General features: G+C 39.4%; 1 protein-coding gene and 1 pseudogene across 9 annotated transcripts in view; one reads left to right on the top strand and one right to left on the bottom strand.

Annotated features, from left to right (window-relative positions):
- Window positions 1-20,992, top strand: part of ACSL1 (acyl-CoA synthetase long chain family member 1) — a 67,175-nt gene that overhangs the window by 27,095 nt on the left and 19,088 nt on the right. For 8 of the 9 annotated variants that reach the window (XM_037831100.1, XM_037831105.1, XM_037831108.1 and 5 more), the window contains 9 exons: window positions 1,881-1,998; window positions 6,901-6,965; window positions 10,461-10,562; window positions 12,795-12,894; window positions 13,083-13,261; window positions 16,360-16,392; window positions 16,549-16,600; window positions 18,394-18,467; window positions 20,385-20,462. In XM_037831100.1, coding sequence (XP_037687028.1) covers window positions 1,881-1,998; window positions 6,901-6,965; window positions 10,461-10,562; window positions 12,795-12,894; window positions 13,083-13,261; window positions 16,360-16,392; window positions 16,549-16,600; window positions 18,394-18,467; window positions 20,385-20,462 — 801 coding nt within the window. Of the gene's footprint in view, window positions 1-1,880; window positions 1,999-6,900; window positions 6,966-10,460; window positions 10,563-12,794; window positions 12,895-13,082; window positions 13,262-16,359; window positions 16,393-16,548; window positions 16,601-18,393; window positions 18,468-20,384; window positions 20,463-20,532; window positions 20,611-20,992 lie in introns of all 9 variants that reach the window. The other variant, XM_037831102.1, reaches the window with a different exon arrangement.
- On the bottom strand, window positions 17,188-18,176 carry LOC119530057 (annotated as a pseudogene).

Here is a 20,992-nt window from a genome sequence, read left to right as displayed (position 1 = left end):
ATTCCCCATGACCTGTTCTTCCTTGGTCCTGATGGTAAAATAATTGTCTAGTTGTAAAATGAATATGTGTGTAAAGATTTGGCCTTCTGATTTTTCCCCTAGAAACTTTGCTATGATTTGGTACCCAGGAAATTTTTGGACATATTTTCCTGAAAAGTATTACAACATTTGAGGACATTTCAGCAAACAGTCCTAGCATTTGGGGCAGTGTGGGTGGGACAGAGTATTTTCCTTTAAAAATATTATCCTGGCAGTTTGTGAACATCAGCATTTTCATACCTTAAGGTAACTTTAGTACCTTTTCTAAAACTTAAGGTTTTAGAAATTACATTTTCTTGCTAAATTACATTGTCTCATTACATTATTGGAAACATAATTGCGTTTCTCTTTAGTGTGTTGTTAGACCTGCCTGCTAACTTAGAAACACTTCTTGAAAATGACTAGTGATTTGAATTAGGTGGTGGGAAGCATTACAGAGAACTGGTCTTGGTGCTAAGACCACTTAGGTATTAAGCAGCTGCCTTTAGGAATCCAAAGCAAAGAAAGAGAGAAAAGCAAATGAGGGGCTGATTGTTTTTAAAAAGCAGTTTACTTCAAATTCACAAAATAGAAATAGGATCAAGCAGGTCTGAAACCAGTAAAAGTTGATAAGGAAATTACAATTTGATTTTGTAGAAATTATACCACTTCTCACAGGCTTTATTAAGCAAGGAATATTTGTACACATAAATGACAAGGACATATGCTATAATATTTGTTTAAAAATAGCCTCCTCCAAGCAAGGTCAACTTGTACCAAATCAGAAGTAACAAATGTAAGCTTTCCGTGCCTCTGGACAAAATCCCTACATCACACCAATGTCCGAAAGGCCAGCAGAGGGAAACAGAGATGTGTTTCCCTTCACACTAGTCAGAAGTGAAGCAGAACACCTTGCATATTCTAAACGGTTGGCATGTAAAGATTCTAGAGGCAGAAAAAATCCAGGGAACTAGACTTCACAGTGAATCTTAAGTTAACACCATGAACTATAGTTAACAGTACACATATAAAAATGTGCTCTCATCAGTTGAAACAAATGGTCCACAGCAATGCCAGGTGTTAATAATAGGGTGGTATGTGGGAATCCTGTATTTTATGCATGATTGTTTTGTAATCCCACAATTACTCAATTAAAAAAAAAAAGATTCTATAGGCAGTCTTGTTTTATTGGAACCATGTGTGTTTGTGGGAATTTGGATTTTGTGAGTCTAAACTTTCTTCCTTTCACCGAGGTGGGAGGGTGGTCTTTTCCCTCCCCTGGTTGGCTGCTTTCTTCTGGCGAGACGTGGATACGTGTGTGGCAGCACAGAACTGTATTTTTCTAAGTACCATGTTAGCTTCCATATCTGTCCTCTGATTTGGTTAGTGAGGAGCTGAGGAAGTTAGAAACCAGAGATTAACTAGAAACAAAAGGAAAAAGGTTCTGAGGCTTAGAGGAGTTGGATGTGCTGCCTTTACTGCCCTCCGCCTTCTCCATTCCTGCCCCCAAGGAGAATTTGAACTTTCATTTCCTTATTCAGCCCTGCAGGGATGTTGATCTCAAGAGGCATCTGATCTTGTAGAGATATAAGAATATGCTCATGACCACTGATTTGACAGTGGTATGTTTGACTTCACCATTCTTTATTATTTAAAACTAGGGAAAAAACTGCACAGTGATATTAGAGGAGGTGACTGATGGATTCATATCAGCACATCACCAAATCCTGCACTTCGTTCATTCAGCTCCTGGCAGGCTGCAGCAGGCCTTGTGGCAGGATTGGGGGGATGCCGTGGGGGCGTGTTAGCTTTTTATTTTTCCTGCTCTCTTCTAACACGCTCCTGTCTTTCTTTTTCAATAGGGTAGTAATGATGGTGCTCGAAGATCCGCGCTACTTGATAGTGATGAGCCCTTGGTGTACATCTATGACGATGTCACAACCTTGTATGAAGGCTTCCGGAGGGGTGTACAGATATCAAGTAAGCATTTTACTGAATTGGGGTGACTAACTCTTGATATTTTTCATTCAGAAGGAGTGGTCTTTCTTTCAGGAAGGTAGATTTGCTCAAATCTGTTGTCTCCTGAGTATCATTCGATTCTCCCTGTCTCCTCCCCTACCTTTCCCAGAGTGAGTCCAAAGTGCACCCTGTAGCAGAGGGCTTCCACGGTCAAACGTGCTTTCAGCATGTCCTGTGTTTGACAGTCATGTGTTCTTTGGTTCATAGTGGGCTCTGATGTTTCCTGCAGCGGGGAGGCCTGACAGTGTTTTTTCAAACTTACCTGACCATGGAACCCATGTTTTGAGAAATAAAATACCAATATCCCAAGGAGGCATCATTTTGTCAGAGACACTTTTGGAAATGTCAACTCATGGGATTGCCCTTAATTACCCCTTATTACCTGGTATCTGCCTTCCTTTCCAGACTTTCTCCCATCCAGGTCTCCCTGGAGTCACACTGAATTCTTGCAAAGCCATGGCCACCTCTGCCCTCTCCAACCCCAAGCATTGCTGCACTTTTTTTTCTCATTATAAGGTTTCTTTTTTCCACCCCCATCACAGAGTGCTTGATGTATTTTTATTACTCTTTTAAAACTCATATCACGTTTTCTCTTTTCTATAAAATTTTCCTAGTCTGTCATTTTCTTCCTCTACCTCCAAGTGAGGCATTTTCCCCTTTTCCCTCCCAGCATCTTATACTTACCTATATAATAACCCCTGCACAGGAAAGAGACGTTTACCTGGCGTTTTGTCCCACTAGCCTGTGCCCCTTGAGACAGGACAGCTCCCCGTCATCTTCCTCCTGGCACACAGTGGGTGCTATATTAATATCTTCAGTGAAGGAGGGAATGACCTCTGCCCCCCACAACCTTCTTTTGTTTTAACCTCTTCATTTTTGCGTGTACTAGTTTCCTCTCTAGAAACAGTCTTCAGAACCCATGCTTTGCTATTTAAATCTTTCGGTGGTTAGCTTTTATTTTTCTTACTGCTAGCTAGATTGTAATCTCTTCACAGTCAGGGACTGTGTGCTATTGCTTTCTCCATCTCCCATAATATTCTAACAATATGTTGCATGCAGTATATGCTCAAGAAGAGCCCCCCACTTTTTTTTACTTGATGGTGATAAATTGGATTGCACAACTCGTGTTTAATCCAATATCCCTGATTCTAAAAGTGTATATTGCTGCAGCTTCATTAGGCCTCACTGTAAAGGGTAAGGAAACTTACTTCTATATTATTTAATTTATGTACTTCTTCACAGTTAGCGTCAGGAACAAGGTATATCTATGATATTTACAGTCTGTAAAGTAGAGCAGCTTAACATAAGGCCACTGCTACCACAAAGCATGTACATATATAAACAGTTATATATTTTTCCCCAATGCTGCAAATGGGCTGGGATTCATCTAGAAATATGACTTACCGGCTTCTGACCCTCACCTGATCTCAAAACAAATCACACACTTTTTTCTTTTTATTATTGGTCACTTTTTCTATTTGGAAAATGAGAGTTCCTGTATGAATGTGTCAGAGATGTTGAAGAAAAATAAATTCAATCTTCTATACCCATACTGTTTGAAGGGCATGGCTTTGCAGGAAACTTCTTTTTTTCCTTCCTTTTTTTCCAGAGGAGTTTTTTAATTCTAATCTTTAATTTTCTGAAGCCATTGTAGAATTAAGTTTTTACAAGAGAGCAAAAATCAGCATTTAGATAAGGCAGAGTTTATTGGACAATGGGAAAAAAGCCAGCCTAGGGTTTTGGAGCCATGTATTTTTAAGCTTTAGCTGGAAAGCCATTTATAAGCTTGAGTTCCCTGGTTATCAGTGGTTCTCAACCGTAGCTGCACATTAAACTCATCTGGGGAGCATTTTAAAAATACTTTGAGGCTCAGGCCATACCTCTAGTGAATTATATCAGAATTTCTTATAGTAGGGTCTGGGTCTGGTATTTTTTTAAATTCCCCAGGTGAGTTCAGTGTGTATCCAGGACTGTGCTCTAGAAGAGTGGTAGTCAAAATTTTTCTGTAAAGGGCTAGATAGCAGATATTTCAAGATTTGTGTGCCATATGGTGTCTGTTACCGCTATTCAATTGTAGCCATAGACGATATGTAAGTGGATGAGTATGGCTGTGTTCCAGTGAAACTATATTTAAATGAACAGGCAGCTGGCCTCATTTGACTCCTCATTGTAGTTTGCCAATCTCTGTTCTTGGGGAGTAAAATAGTATTAAAATAATACGACAAATGCATTTTTTTCCCATCTGAAAATAACATCTGATGGAATTTGTCCTGTTGAGCCCAGTCTTTGTTATAGTCCCTGTAAATTGATGAGGGTCTGAGAATAAGGCCTGCTAGGCGCTCCTTTCTGTTTTTGTCAGGACTGCTTTAGAGGTGGCAAACAAGTCAGTACAAAGGGGTGGGTTTGATGGGCTGAGCTCTCCCCATCCTCCCACTGACTCTTAAATCTACACCTGTATCATGCTTCTCTTCTCTAGGCCGTAACTGTGAAGTAGACCCAGGCTTGTCGGAGCCCCAGATGGAGCATTCTCTGCTTTTCTTCCCGCTTTGCACAGGTCCCTAAACCCAATCAGAACACCTTAAATAGCATTCAGACCTAGATTGGTGAAGCCAGATGTATTATACTCTGGAAACAGAAATGCGCGTGTCCTGATCAGATGGGAGATGATCTGGGAGGGTCCTGGCAGTAGTCCCAGAGTAGTACACTGTCTGGATAGGCTGAGAATCTTCCACATCGTTGGCAACTAGTTCCTTTGTGCTGTACAGTTCAGTCTTCAGTTTATCCCTTTCATCTCACATTTTACTATCAGCTACAAGGAGAAACCAAGCTATACCTTTCACACATTGCTTGGAAATCCCCTCAACTAAATATCCATGTTTATCACTTACAATACTGCCTTCCCTGTGACATCAGAACCCAATTTCTTCAGGTTCTCTGCCACTTTATAAAAGGTTTGCTTTTCCTCCAGTTTCCAATAGCATATTCATAGTTTCCTTCTAAGCCCTCATTGGAAACAGCTTTAATGTCCATATTTCTACTGACATTCTGTTCACACCAATAAATATATGTGTATGTATGTATATATGTATATATATATATATAAACAAATATATATACCTGTATATGATAGATATATATATGAATATATGTATATATCCATGTATTTATATATATATAAACTCTCAGGTCATAGAAACTTTTTCTACAGCTCTTACTTATTTCTGCACCCGCACCAGATTCACCTTTAATGTCCATATCTCTTCAAAGCAATCTAGACTTTTTCTCTCAAGCACCTTAAAATTCTTCCACCTTTTCCCCGTTACCCAATTTGAAAGCCAGTTCCACATTTTAGGTCTTTGTAATAGCAGCACCCCACTTCCTGGTACTGAAAACTGTCTTAGTTTGTCAGGGCTACTAAAACAAATACCACACACTGGTTGGCTTAACAATAGGAATTCACTGTCTTATGGTTTCAGAGGCTAGAAGTCCCAAATCAAGCCAGCGGCAAGGCCGTGCCTTCTCCCCAAAGTCTGTAGCAGCCTGGAGCTGGCTTGCCGCGGTCCGTGGGTTCCTTGGCCTGCATCCTGCCTCCATCACATGGTGATCTCTCTCTTCTGTGTCTGCTCTTCTGGTTTCCGCCGACTTCGGGCTTTCTCTTACTTCAGGCTTCTGGCCTTTTCTGCTTTCTGGTCTCTCCTGACTGACTGTGTCCAAATTTCCTCTTTATATGTCTGCAGTACTGTGGATTAAGACCCACCCTGATTCAGTTTGGCCACATCCTAACTAATTATATCTTCAAGGGTCCCTGTTTACAAGTGGGTTCACACTGACAGGAACGGATGAAGATTCAGTACCTGTCTTTTGTGGGAGTACATGATTCTGTCTACCACAGCGTTCAATTTCAGGTGTCCCAGTGAAAGTAGGACCTACACAGGCTCCGTGTAACACAGAACTGATGTTAGGAAAGGTCCTTATGTATGTGGTGAACTCCAATCATCTAAACATGGCAGCTTTTATAGTTAGATGTAGCTTTTCCCTTTAACAGGCAGCCAACCCCTGACATGTGCTCGGGGGACTACAAACTGACCCTAAAGTTAGCTTGGGATTAATCTGTAGAAAGAAACTTGTGTGATTCCAAATATAAATGATTAGCTAATGAATAATAGTAGTTAACTATTTACCACTGTGCTTGTCCCTAGTGTGAATAAGTAATATGTTTTTTCGTTCTTTCTGCTTATTCAGTACCTAAATTGGAATCAAGACACATCCTCATATTTAACTTTTGCTTTCGTAAATGCCTTGTTTTCCCTCATTTTTCATCTTTTCTTGATTTTTTTTGTCTTTCTGCAGTCAAGACTTTACTGATGTAATTAGAATTCCAGGAGATTCTTTATACTTTTGATCATCAGAATTTGGACACTTAAAATTTATATTTTCCTTTTCATATTCTGAGTTAGAATGCTCTAAACTTCTTTAGAGGTTATGAGGGATTCCTCTTCTGAAAATGTATACCAGGATCTCTTTACCACTTATAACCATTGACTCCTTTTCTAAAGCAATAGGGTGTTACAGAGGAATTCACAAAGCGAGTGTTCTTAAAAATCGTATTTGCTTTTGCTCCTTTCTTTTTCTCCCTCTCTTGCTCCATTTAAGAAACAAAACAGAAACAGATAAGCAAACAACAGATCAGACCAAACCCAGGGAGGAAATACTTCCAATCTGACCTCATCATTTCTAATCTGAGAGCTAAAGTAAAGTCTGCCTGATGCTTTGCAGAATAAGGTGGGATACATATTAATATCTAGAAATATTTATACATGTATACTCATCCTTTGTATTTTGTTTATTTTTTTCTTTTTTTAGGTAATGGTCCTTGTTTAGGCTCTCGGAAGCCAGACCAACCTTATGAATGGATTTCATACAAAGAGGTGAGTTTTCTGGCTTCTGTGGACTCTCATACAGGCTGTAGAATTTGAATATGCTATTTCTCACAGCCGTTGGATGTTAGAGCTGGAAGGTTGCTAGAAAGCATATACTCTGCTAGCTCAGGGCTTTGGGATAAACATGCAGCATCAAAATGGAGAGAAGCTTTACACAAAAATTTGGGAAAAATAGTTAAGTAACTTAGCTGGTGGTTCAAAGCACTTGACTTTAAAAGCATTGTGGATGCATTGTGGAATAGAATTCAATTTTTAAAATAAAATCCTAGAAATGTGCTTGAAACATCTGACTCTTTTCCCACACCCCTTGGGGATACAATGACTCCCTCTCTCCTTTGAAGGATGCTGGGGAAATGTAGACGCCACAGTATAAAGTAATGCCCTCATTTTATGGATGAGAAAAATATGTCCTGGGAAGGGATGTGACTTGCCCAAGGTCTTTGCTGGCCAGTGGCAGAGTCAGGGCCAGAAGCGAGGCCCAAGGCCATCTGCGTAGGGCCCCTCTGGCTCACCTTCCTGATCCTAAAAGCCCCACGACCGACCTGAAACTGGTGACATTCAACCCCAGGGAAGCCTTGGGAATAGCACAGATGTTCAGAGGAGACAACTGCATTACTGTGTGAACACAAAGGAAGCTGGGTCCATCATTGCAGTCGCCGCTGATCAAGGGCGGCAACCGTTTAGTCGTAGGTCGCGGATGGCAGGTAGCAGAGCAGGAAGACATTGCTTTTTATTTTTATTTGTCATCATGACTGCAACAAATCTAGATGCCACTGCTTTTCCCCAGTCCAAGTAGAGCCCCGAGGATGGTCAGGATCAGCTGGAAGTGTCAGCCTTGCTGCCTTCGCTTTCCAGCATGGCTGGCCAGCAAATGGCCCTCCGTCTCTAGGCTCCCCTGGCACCCACTCCTCCTGGGGCAGTGATCCTGTGGCATTCATGAATGCAAGTGAACATCTTCCTGTGTTTTGTGTAAAAGGTGTTCTTGGTGTCAGTGTGTTTTGGTGTGTATGTATGTGGAGGGGTTTGTCCTTTGGAGACCCAGTGCCACATTTTTGTGGAATAGTGCTGGGTGTCCCTCCCTAGAGGGAAATTTATCTTTTCTTCCATTCTGGCATCTGAGGGTCACCAAAATGCAAAAGAATTTGTTTGGATATAGTTTAATCTCTTTCAAGAGAGTGAGAAGGTGAAATAGCTTATCATTTCTTGCCTGGGGAAGGAGTAAGGAGCTGTGTCTCAGCCGAGGGAGGGATTTCCTGCCTTCTTTTGCCTTTTCAGACCCAAATAGCAGTTTGCCACCCAAATAGTCATTTCCAAGATGCCTCATCTTCACAAGTGGTGTAAAAGAACAGTTTATATGACATTGTGTGATGGCTTTAAGGGCTCACAGAACCCTCAAATGCTTTCTGGCTTACTTCTGTTGTATTTGTTGGCTGGAAGAGAGAAGACACACGCCCACTTCAGATTGGATTTTCAAGGCAGATTGAAAATCATTGGGGTTTCTGAAGGCATTAATCTGTGTTTCTTGCATTTCACTTGGAGTCTGGTAAAGATATAAAACTGGGCTTAGCTCTTCCTGTAAGCAGCCTGAGGTGATCTCTGAAGATGGTTCTCTATTCACTTGACCCTGAAAACCCCACAAAATCATGCAAATCAAGAGGTTCAAATCTTCATGTTCACTTTAAGAACACCTGAGAAACTGCTCAGGCCATCAAGGGTATGCATATTCAAAAAGCCACCAAGTATCTGAAAGATGTCACTTTACAGAAGCAGTGTGTGCCATTCCATCGTTGCAATGGTGGTGTTGGTAGGTGTGCCCAGGCCAAACAGTGGTGCTGGACACAGGGTCGATGGCCTAAAAAGAGTGCTGAATTTTTGTTACACATGCTTAAAAATGCAGAAAATAATGCTGAACGTAAGGGTTTAGCTGTAGATTCTCTGGTCATTGAGCACATCCAGGTGAACAAAGCCCGCAAGATGCACTGCCATACTTACAGAGCTCATGGTTGGATTAACCCCTGCATGAGTTCCCCTGCCACATTGAGATGATCCTTACTGAGAAGGAACAAATTGTTCCTAAACCAGAGGAGGTTGCACAAAAGAAAAAGATATCCCAGAAGAAACTGAAGAAACAAAACTTATGGCTTGGGAATAAATTCACCATAAATTAAATGCAAGTTAAAGTTAAAAAAAAAAAACTGGACTTAACCGAAGCTAACTTTGGTTTAATAAATTTCAGTCATTTTTTTTTTTTACACTAGCCCAGTAATTCTAATGTTTGGGGGGCTAGAAACCCCTTTGACATTACTTGAAGAAAAGAGTGAACGCTTTTCTAGAAATAAAAGTGTATGCATGTTATTCTGTTAAGCTCTGCAAACAACTGCAGTCAGTTCACAGGTTAGGGTCCTTTAAATGTAAGCAAGAGTTGTGAGTAGTCCATGGAAATTGAAGATGATAAGCCTGTTGTTCTTTCTGTGTCCTCACAGTGTCACTTCTGGCTCCCCTTGGCAGGGCTGGGTGGTGAGATGTGCCGGAACCAACGGGGTTTCAGGGCAGGGATGGGTGTGGCTTTGTTGCCTGTGAGTGTGCGTGAGCTTTGAAAGTACCCTGGAGAATTCACCAACTGAGAATTAAAAAAAGAAAAAAAAAAAAAAAAAAAGAACTGTGAATTTTAAGATTTAAAGAAAGAATTTTTAGTTAACTTGGAGAGGGAGTGGGGAGGGGATGGGGTAGGTGTATAATCCTGTCTAAATTTTATGAATCTGCCTAGTTTTACTTAGTTGTAATGATGGTATACATTTTTGTATTTGCTTATTTTACTTAACATTGTTATAAATGTTCTCCTAAATTTGATATCATCTTCATAATTGTAAAATTTATTGGATTCCATGGCATTTTTTCAGAGATTTGTCATCATTTATGTAACCATCCAGCCATTGGTCTTTTTTTTCCCCTCAGAGTTTGCGACTGTAGATTATTTTGAAATATATATTTGATACATAGTGCTTTTTAAAACCCCCTTTTAAGGTTAGATTAATCCCTAAGAATAAATTCTCAAGAATAGAATTGTGGAGCCTGATGATAAGGGTTTGTTCTTACTTTTTAAAGGTCTCTCAAAAAACTTGCTGTTTCTATATTTATACCAAATAAGTTTGGACTGCTTTACTTTAATGCTCTTTATAAATACGAATAAAATCACAATGTCCCTTATTACATTTATAATTTTTAAAAAACTAAAATATAAAAAAGAAATGTGTAAGAAATCCTGACATATACATCTGTGACTCCAGCTGTTGGGATGAGATTTAATTGGCTTTGCAGCTGGAACCGTTTGATCAGCTCTCTTAATAGTGACTTCTGGCGCATACAACTTTTTATTTTACAGTATGTATAAATAAAGGAATACCTCTTATCCTCCCTTTCTCTGTCCATCACTGATTGTCAGCTGCCTGATACTGTTAACTGATTTTGTCCTCCGCATTTTAGGTTGCAGAATTGACAGAATGTGTGGGCTCGGCACTTATCCAGAAGGGCTTCAAGACCTCCTCAGATCAGTTCATTGGCATCTTTTCTCAAAATAGACCTGAGGTATTAACCATTAGGCACTTACTGTATATGCTTTTGGTAGTTCTCAGGTATGAGTCATATCAGAGTTCATGGCTACTTCTGCTTGAGATTATATCTTATCACCTGCTTCTACTAAAAATATGGTTTTCTGTTCTACCTCAGAAAGTTGCACATATGAAAATCCAGATGAGGGCCTTCTTAGTCTTTAGGAGAAAAAAAAAGTCACTTTTTAATCATTATTATTATTATTTTTAAACCAGGTCCCTAAACAAAATCCTTGGAATGAATGAATAACAAGGAAGTCATCTCACTTTAAGGGCTACCTCTGGATTAGAAAAATAGCATTACTAAAGTATACAGAAATTTAGATACATTGTGCCAAGTGTAAACTTTCATATTTTCCTTCTGAAAGGTATGAGTTTTTTCCTCTGGTCAGGTCACAAAGCTTAAAATACCACATGCAGTGGGGAAAGTACACCTCACTGTGAGCAGCCTTAATTTAGACACGCTGTCCTTTATTTGGCTGTCAAGGCCCATGTGTGGTGTTTGTATAATCCATTATGTTAAAGAGAATTGAAATGAGAAACACTTTTTGAGGTATTGCTTTTAGTGTTAGTGAAGAAATTAGTGGTAAACTGGCTTGGAAAAATTCAAGTGCCTGCTTGGAAGAAATTGAATTTATTCTTATACGTACTTGTGTCCAAAAATCACATTGGCTCAATCCCTGTGCTACTTACTGTTTTACAAATTAGAATGGTTTGTTACAGTTTTATTGTACTGCTAAGTGGAAAACAGCATTTTCCACAGCTGGACTATGACTGCACTCATGGAATTTAGTTCCTTTCATTTTAGGTGAAACCCATTCAAGTGAACACATCTAAAATTTTTATTCTAGTGAAATTATATAATGAATCTATAACCAGGGAACATATTCCTTGCTTCAAGGAGTAAGTGTCTTCCTATAATTATGATTTAGTTCGGCAAGTATTTATTGAGTACGTGCTATATGCCAGGCACTGTGGAAGCACCAGGTTTTAACAGTGACTTGGATCCTTATGAGGTACCACATGAGGGGAGACAGAGCCATAAACTGAAACTTCCTCTGTAATGTGTTCAATGTGGACTCAGGGCAGAAGGATCTTTGGAGTTCAATCAAGGAGGCTTCCTGGAGGTGGCGTCTGCATGTTTGCATCAAGCAGTACATCTATGTAGGGGAATGAAGCATTTTAGTATGATAGAGAATGGAGAGGCAGGGTAAAAGGAGGGAGTATGGAGCTTGGACTTGGCCTTGAAAAGTGTGCCAGTGTCCAATGAAATAGTTCAGACCACACGAGCAGGCTGTGCTCCCTCCCCGTGGCAGCTGTGCCTTCATCTATGCCATGTGTCAGGATTCTGTAGAAGATTTCATTTGAAAACTGCAGCCAGAGACAACTAGGCATCACTGAAGAATTATAATAAAAGAGTGGTCTTGTCAAATTTGCCTTTTAGTTAGTTGCTACATGGCTGATGAGTTTAGAGGCAAGATGACCAGTTAGTCTCACTTCCTTCCTTCATCACTTCTCTGGGGAGAGTTTGCTAAAAAGTTTTCCTGTTAGACAAGCATCTGCCCTCTTTCCCTACTCCCCAGGCCATACTTCACCCTGCCGCCAGATTCATCTTCCTAAGCCTCACAGCCCTTGTTTTGCCTGGAACCTTCTGTGGCTCTGCAGCACCTGTGGAATAAGAGTCAGACTCTCCCACAGCCACAGTCTTGGTCCAGCCCACCCCACTAACCTTGTCTTTCTCTACTTTCCTGCTGGAACCATCATGTCTGAGCTATATCAGACTGCTCTCTGACCTTGTTTTTGCTCAGCAGTCCTCTCTGTTGGAATCTCTTTCCCTTTCTCTCTGCCCAGATTGGGCTTTGCAAAGGACAAGCTTGGTTACCTTCTCCACAAGGCCTCCTGCAACCCCTGCAGCCCACAGTGGGTTCTCCCATCTCTTGAGTCAGGCACTCTCTTGATTGTTAATTATCTTTTCACATGTTTGCCTCAGTTCTTCAGGAAAATTGCAGTTTCCTTTTTAGGAAGGGGACGGGTCTTTTGTTTTCATTTATGACTCACTCAAGGTGCCTGGCACATAGTAGTAGATACACAGAGTTTGTTTTGCTTTATCAAATATTTGCACTTTGAGTGTCTCTTGAGCATTGTTCTCCTTGGAGTGATTCTATTATGATATCTTGTTTTCTCTCCCCGACCTTTCTTGTTTGTTTAGTGGGTGATTATTGAACAGGGATGCTTTGCTTATTCAATGGTGATCGTCCCACTCTATGATACCCTGGGAGCAGACGCAATCACATACATAGTCAACAAAGGTACGTCTGGAATCTGTGATAGGATGTTGGACTAGGTATTGGTTAGATTCGGTGACACTGTATTTGCTTGTATTTTATTTGACAGGGTTATTATATTTAAATGTATATCTCCCATTCTAGCCGAAGAACGTAGTAATCATATTCGTGTACCGCATGTATTATTACTCATTGTATCTCTTCTTTTCCAGCTGAACTCTCTCTGATTTTTGTTGACAAGCCAGACAAAGCACAACACTTATTAGAGGGTGTAGAAAATAAGTTAACACCCAGCCTTAAAACCTTAGTTATCATGGAACCCTATGGCATTGATCTTGTGGAGCAAGGCCGGAAGTGTGGGGTGGAAATCATGAGCTTCAGGGCGATGGAGGTGAGTGCTTCTGCCCTGCCCCAACTCCGAAGGATTTCCTGGGGGGCATTTGGCTCACCTGTGGTCTCCAGTGGGACCACGTCATCTCAACTCTGGCCACTTGTCTCAGTAACCCATGGAAGACAAAGGGCAGAAATTTCTGTCTCATTACCAGAAAGACACATTCTACGTGCACACCCATGGGCCAAGCCATCACTTCTTACAGAAGGCACTCTCATAAAGTGAGGTGCAGGATTTAACTGAAGGCATTGACGAGCCATGCCCATAAATGCTGGAAATGGCACTTTCAGATTCAGATGTGGGAATTTAAGTTTATATGTTCTCTTGAGGCTCTCATGTCTTTTACTCAATGATTTATTTCTAAAATGGAGCCAGGTGTAGAACTCTGCCACGTTATCCTTTTTACCCGGATACTTTTTTAGTGTCCTAATGAACTGAAACTTTCAGCATGGATGCTGTAGTTGATTGTTTTTATATTGCATTTCTTAAGATGCACAGTAGTCACAATTTTAAAGGACAGCATGCTAGGAAAACCAGTGTGGTCCATATTTAAATTGGCCAATTGATGTTAGATCATATAAGAATCTGATTCCCCCAGTTGGGCTTGGATTGGACTTCAGGATTAGAGTTCAATCCAAGGAAGCTGGAAAGAGGAGGATCTTTTTATGTACACATCACAGGGAATAGTAGGTTAGAGTATGCATTTTTGTATAACGTCATTCTCTTTCTGAAACTGTAATAACTAGGGTTTTAAACTTTTATTTATAGTTTCCTCCTTCTGCAAAGAATCTGTGACTACAAATAAGGATGTATAGAATCTTATATCTCCTGGGAATCCTAGTAGTTGTAGGGAAACTGTCAGTTGTTCTACCAGAACTGTTTTGCCCGACACACACACCCAAGGTGCAGTAGATACTCTATTGTTAATTCGGTTTTATAGCTAGCTTTTTACCCAGCATTTCCACACTTTTCTTTTTTATACTAGCAAACTCGTTTGAAAATAATATAATCTCTCTTCCTCTCTCTTTCCCTTCCCCCTGTCCTTCACCAAGACACACACACACACAGGAATTTTTTAGTCATTTTTAATTGCTATATAATAAAGTAGTAATTTTGAGATAAAAATTATTTATATGAGTACACGAGTAAAGATTGTAATGTAAAGTTTATATTAATGCTGTCCTTACTTATAAAGGACATTGTTTTATGTTTTCTTGTTTAATATGATGCATGTGTAGTTTTTTAAAATTTTGTAAGCAGAAGATTAATTTTTTAACAAATGAATTCAAGAGTAGCGTTATGGTTGATTTTGTAATCAAGTTTTTATTAACATCTGTTTGTTGCAGGATCAAAAATAGAAACAATGATTTTTGGGACTTTTGCATCTTTCCCAATATTTTATTATGAAAGTTTTCAAATATACAGCTAAATGGAAAGAATTGTGCAGTAAGCATCTATATACACACCACCTAGATTCTACAATTAATATTTTAATACATATGCTTTATCATGTATTTATCCATCTCTCTATCCCTCTATCCATTTATCATTCCATCTTTGTTTTTTGTTTCTTATTTTTTTGTGTGTTTGTGTGCATTTACATAAGTTTCAGGCCGTGTCACTCCTAAGTACTTCAGCATGCTTTTCATTAACTAGAATTCAGAATTTGTTTGTAATTCTTTTTTTCTTTTTTGAGGTAAGAGTTTTCTGTTTTGAGCCTAATGATAGTAATCAGTTTATTTTTATGATTACTGTATTTTTTTTTCTAAATTGTGACATAAGGTTTCAGACTATGAAACCTTCTTGGCAAATAGTTCCCTAATTTGGATATGTTTATTCCCAACAAATTAAAAGCAAAATTACATATAATTGTCATTTTATTTTCTTTAGCATCAATTTTTGAAGTATTAGAGATCCCAAGAAACTATAAGAATTTTGAACAGATGAGTGGAACTTTGGATCTGATAAGAGTATTTTGGAAAAAAAAAAATTGCAGAATTACCATTACTGTAGCTCTTAGTTTACTTCTATTTGAATGTCAGTGTTTCTGTTTTTTAATCAGTGATCTGTTATAGATGTAATTTAAAAAGTGGTTAACATTAAAGACTGTTTAAAACTATGCTGGGCAGATACTCAGTGGACCCTAAGTGTGCCCATCTGACTTCCACATAACAGTAGGCATGCTCCCTCCATATGCTCACTCAAACTGTGCCATTTTACTAGGAAAAAATGTTAGTTCATTTAAAAAATTAATAGAAATTAAAATGGTCATCAAGACTGTATTTAATGATACAGACATCAAAATGAACCCTTAGTAGCAATTGGGAGTCTGTGGTTGGGAAATGCTGCAACTCAGAGATGCACCTGTCATCCTCAGCCTTCATGTCCCTGTAGGGAGTGGTCTTAGATCTTCTCTCATGGCCTGTTTTAAAGTTGGAGGCTCCCAAATCCTTTCTCCTAAACACCACTGTGGACCATAGGCTCCATGTGGGAAGTACAGATACTTGAGCCTCTCCAAAATGAGTGGCATTTAAATCTGGCAGAGGTTGCCTCCTCCATCTCCAGATTGAAGGTGTCACTTACACAAAATGTATGATTAGTAACCAGTGCTGTGCTCTGATTTTGGGAGGGTGTGGAGAATCTGCAGATCTTTGGTTATGGTTAAGAACCATAATAGGAAGTAGGAGTAGGGACAAGCAATATATTTTACAAGAATTTGATTATGGTCTTTTCAGTAAATCCTATTTCAGAGGCCATTTGTATAGTTTTATATAAGAGAGAAGACAACTGGAAAATGACTTCTTAGAACATTGGATAAATATTTTGGTTTGGGTTAATTAAAATTGCCATAGTGAACATTGGATAAATATTTTGGTTTGGGTTAATTAAAATTGCCATAGTGAACATTGGATAAATATTTTGGTTTGGGTTAATTAAAATTGCCATAGTTTGTTTAATTTGAAGATTGCACTTGTCTTTGAGCCGATGAGTCAACCTTACAGTAAAGTCAACCTTAAGTGACTTAATGTGATCTTATTCTTTACATGTAGAAAACATTTCCATTTAAGATTCTTTTTTTTTCTTTTCTTCTAATTAAGAACCTGGGAAGAGCCAACAGACAGAAGCCCAAGGTAAAGTACATTATGTCAGACCCTGCCACAACCTTCTCTATAATTTGGAATATTTAGTCATTTTGGAATCTAGTAGAAATCTTGGATAATACCTTATGGCTTATAATTTTCTTTTTATTCTGACTTGAACTTTTTTTTTTTTTAAATCTGTCTTAGCCTCCAGTACCTGAAGATCTTGCAGTAATTTGTTTCACAAGTGGAACTACAGGCAAGTTTTGAAATGGGATTGTTCCTAACTAGTATATGGAAGTTTGTACTTTCCCCACCCCCCACAAACACACTTTTTTGGATTATTTATCTGCTAATTGTAGATGCACAGAAAGCAGAAGAGCCTGAAGTGGTTTAAGCAGTGTTGTTGCTCTGTAAGACATCCACAGAATCAGAGAGATCCAGATATTTTCTCAAGTGTGAATTAATGGTGACATTAAATTCACCAGTCTTCCTAGGACGAGCTATATTAGGAGGAAAAAATCCCTGGTTTTTCTACCCTTATTGCTACACACATCCTCTAAATCTTGTTCATATTAATAAAGATTGTTTAAGATAATGAAATTCATTTAAAGGATTTCAGGTTGCTTAGGAATTTTTTTTTTTTTTTTTACAATAGTTCATTTTATTTGTTCAAGGGCTCAAATTGCAGGCATTAAACTAAGCATTTGACTTGATTCTGTGGGCCCAAATTCACATATTTAGGAAGATAAAAGCAAAGTGTGATCCATGTACATGGATGATAACTAATGGCTCAAGAGTAATCACATTGTAGGTTTTAAATTTCTCCAGCAGAGATCTCAGATATCACAGGTCTTTCAGGTCCTTCTGGATATCCCAGAGGGTACTTGAACTCTTCTTGATTTGAGCAAGTTCCCCATCCTTCAGCTTCTGGTTGATAATGCTGGTTAATCCCTGGGCATTCAAGATACATGGAAGGCTCAAGAAGACTTCGTCCCAATGCCATACATCCCCTTCACCATTGTTGACACTGGATGGATCCTGGATAGATTTTTGAACAAGGATTCAACGAGTAGCCACACTTAATCCAGTTGGTATATCCTTTTAGCGTGATGATGTCATAGGCATTTTCAGCTACCATCTTATGTAGTTACTTCCAGTTTTCACTTTCACTGCCTGTTCCCAAATCCGGATTCAGCCCCTGGAGAGAAACTCCTGCCATATTCACTGTAGTCCACACAGCCACGCTTGAGTCACCGCGTTCTCCCATAACCCATCCACAGCAGCTTCTGGGATGAATGCCAAGTTTTTCAGCCATAAGATAAAGGAGTCTAGCAGAATCCAGATTGCACCCACTTCTGATCACACGGCACTCGGGTTATCCTCTTAGTTTCCTGGTTACATATGTTAGACTCTCCACTAGGTTGGAAACCACAATTATGATGCAGTCGGGACTGTACTTGATGATCTGAGGAATAATGAATTTGAAGACTTTGCATTCCTCTGCACTGGATCGAGACAGCCTTCCTCCTCTTGCTGCAGACTCCTGCAGTTACCACCACACTCGTAGAATTAACAGACACAGAGTAATCTTTATCTACCACAATTTTAGGTATCTGAAGAAATAAGCTTCCATGCTGCAGATCCCTCATTTCTCCTTTGAGTTTATCTTCTACAACATCCACAAGGTCAAGTTCATCAGCCAGAGACTTTCCAAGAATGCCGATGGCACATGCCACACCAACTTGTACAAACCCATTAAAGTGATTTTTCTTTGGGACCATTGCCTCTGTTTCTGCACCTGGTGTGATCAGTTTTTCCTTAAAAGTGGCCATTGCGCACAGGAGGGAGAGGGCTCTTAAGACGGCTGTAATAGGTTTGCTGCGAAGACAGTGTCAGCTGCCTGCTCAGGAAGTGAATGTTGCTCGACAGCTGGCTTTCATAGGGCATTTGAGGCCCTCATTACACAGGGTCTTGGGGCCGCCTTAATTTCTGTCATTCTTGGGAGTTTCCTTTACTCTAACTTTGTTCTGCTTCATCTGTGTTCCTCAGGCAATCCCAAAGGAGCACTGATCACTCATCGAAACATAGTTTGCGATTGTTCAGCTTTTGTGAAAGCGACCGAGGTAACCTTTTTGGACATTGTCATCTTTTTCATATTCATTGGTTGACATTAGACCCCTCAGAATGGAAATGGTAAAGACGAGACTGCTGTGTTAGGTCCGTGCTGTATTTGGAATCCTATCTGAAATATAGGTAATATCTGAATTTTAAGATGGCCTAAGACTACCTTCTCTCAAATTATTTTCATTGCAGACCTAATCCCCTACTCTGACTTGTGACTGTTAAGGCGAATGGACAGGCAGAATTTGCTACAACTGTTATATTGTGAAACTTTATTTGGATACTGCCCTATAAAGGTTTCCAGAGAAGAGAAGACTCTCTTAAGCATTCACAAACTATTCCTGCATTGGGGAAATGGTTTCTTTATGTTGACAATGAAATGTGAAATGCTGCTGAAGTTTTTTGAATTATTATTATTTGTTTTGGTCAGTTTGACTTCCATTTTATGACAAGGATGAAAACCTTGCACTTCAATTAGTTTCCTGTGATTTTAAAATTGGCTAGCCCATAGTATGTTTCAAACTTGCCTCTTAAAAAGGTACCAATTTAATAATGTAATGCCTTTCCCTCATACTCTTTTCACATTTTATATCATTTACTTTTGCAGTCTGTTGGAGGTATTTGGTACTTATTTTGTGGTGGGAGTCTGAGTTTAGTGGTTTTGGAAAACGGGCATCTGTGGTGGCTGCAAAATACTGGTTTTTAGGGAACTTGCTGCTTATTTCACTCCACTCATACATTCTTAGTCCCAAATCCCTTTTCTGGTGTATGCTTTATAAACAGAGTTCAACATTTAGTACCTTACCCAAGTGAAATTTTATTTTTCTAATTGGCCTTTAAAGAAAACTTTGAAGGTTGTTCATTGAGGCAAATGATTATAAGACTTTGTTTAAAATCAATCAATTATAATATCAAAGAGCATTCTCAATTTTGTAAAATTTCTAATCCTGCTACTGGACATTATTTTCTGTGCTAAATCATAAAGTTGAAAAGTATAGATGTTACACGAGACGTTTCTAGGGCGGCTGTTTGCTCAGGGCTGGTGCTTTCACCTATGCCAGCCTTCTTAGGAAGGCTAGCCCACCTTGGGGGAAGGAGGCCCTGGCTCAGAAGTGGGTGCCCTACCCCCGAGGCCACCTGGCACCTGTCTCATTTCTTCACAGGACAGACAGCAGCTGCTGTTGGCAGCCTCCTGTTTTGGTCAGAGTTCTTTATGCATTAACATGAAAACACTATGCCATGCAAACCCTCACTATGCCTGCCTCTACAGAAGGCCCGTTTTGAGTCTTGAGGAGGGACTTGTTGTCCAAGCTTAACCTGGACATGGGTCCATCAGGCCCAGCATTTTGTAGGAGAGCAAACTCCTTAGTGCTGGATCTTAGCTTGGCATTAAGTAAATCGGGACATTTTTCATGGGGCTTTAAGGTAAAAATGTTGATATAAATAAGATACTCTATATGGATTTATACTGTAAATAAAAGTACTGTGGAAATCCTGTTTCTCTTCTCTCCTTCTGTCCCTTTGAAACATAATATGCTATTTTATGTTGAAGTGGGTCTTATATTTCTTACTTTGAGGTGGAACTGAGCTTGCTGGGCAGTGGGTACTGACTGTACTTTTGAATCGCTAAATGATGAGAGCACATAATCCCTTAACATCCCACTTGGGGGCAAAATTTTCCTTGTTTTGATTAAAGTCTGAAGTGGATTTACTTGGTTATTTGGAAGGATCTCATCTATGCCACTCTCCTCAAATTATTAAAATATCACTTCTCTTTTCATTCTTTGCTGAAAAATAATGGCAGACCATAAGCAAAGGCTTTTTGTCCTTAATGCTGAGGGACTATGTGCTCTGAAATAAATGGGAAAATTACTAGAAGTCTTAATGCTTTTTTGCCTTGCTGGTGTCTTTGCTTACAGAATGTGGTCAATCCTTCCCCAGATGATATCTTGATATCTTTCTTGCCTCTCGCCCATATGTTTGAGAGGATTGTGGAGGTAGGCATTTAGTTTTGTTTTCTTGGCTTGCATGTTTGTTTATGTTCTGCTAAGTTGTTGTGTTTTACAGAAAATGGTTGACTTGAATTCCAGTGACACACACATTTCGTTTTTGCCACTTGCACACATGTATGAGCAACTACTGCAGGTAAGTTTGATGTGCAGACTGTCATCCCCCCAGATAATTCTTTGCTTAGCCCCATTTTGGAAATGGTGCTAATTATTTACAAGTAAATTTTTTTTTCTGGGTCTGGCTACTTGAACTTTAATTGTTCATTTTCAAATTAGAAGCTCAGACTTTTAAGGGATGCTAATATAGACTTATTCAAGAAAGAGTAACTATGAAAGTAGAATTTTCATTAAAACAAACCAACAAAGCCTAGTGAGGCTTCTGTGCCATGATAAGTCTCTATTTTTTATCGAGAGCTTATCCATAATTCTCAAATTGGCTTCAGATGAATTTTTTCAACATTCTAAGTGTCTTTGTGAACGTAGGGTTGTGTTTAGCTGGCCTTTGCTTGGGCCCCCTG

The sequence above is a fragment of the Choloepus didactylus genome, chromosome 3 (genome assembly GCF_015220235.1).
Source record: "Choloepus didactylus isolate mChoDid1 chromosome 3, mChoDid1.pri, whole genome shotgun sequence".
Taxonomy (NCBI): domain Eukaryota; kingdom Metazoa; phylum Chordata; class Mammalia; order Pilosa; family Megalonychidae; genus Choloepus; species Choloepus didactylus.
The sequence above is the reverse complement of the archived record's forward strand: the minus strand, read 5'-3'. Positions and strand labels throughout refer to the sequence as shown.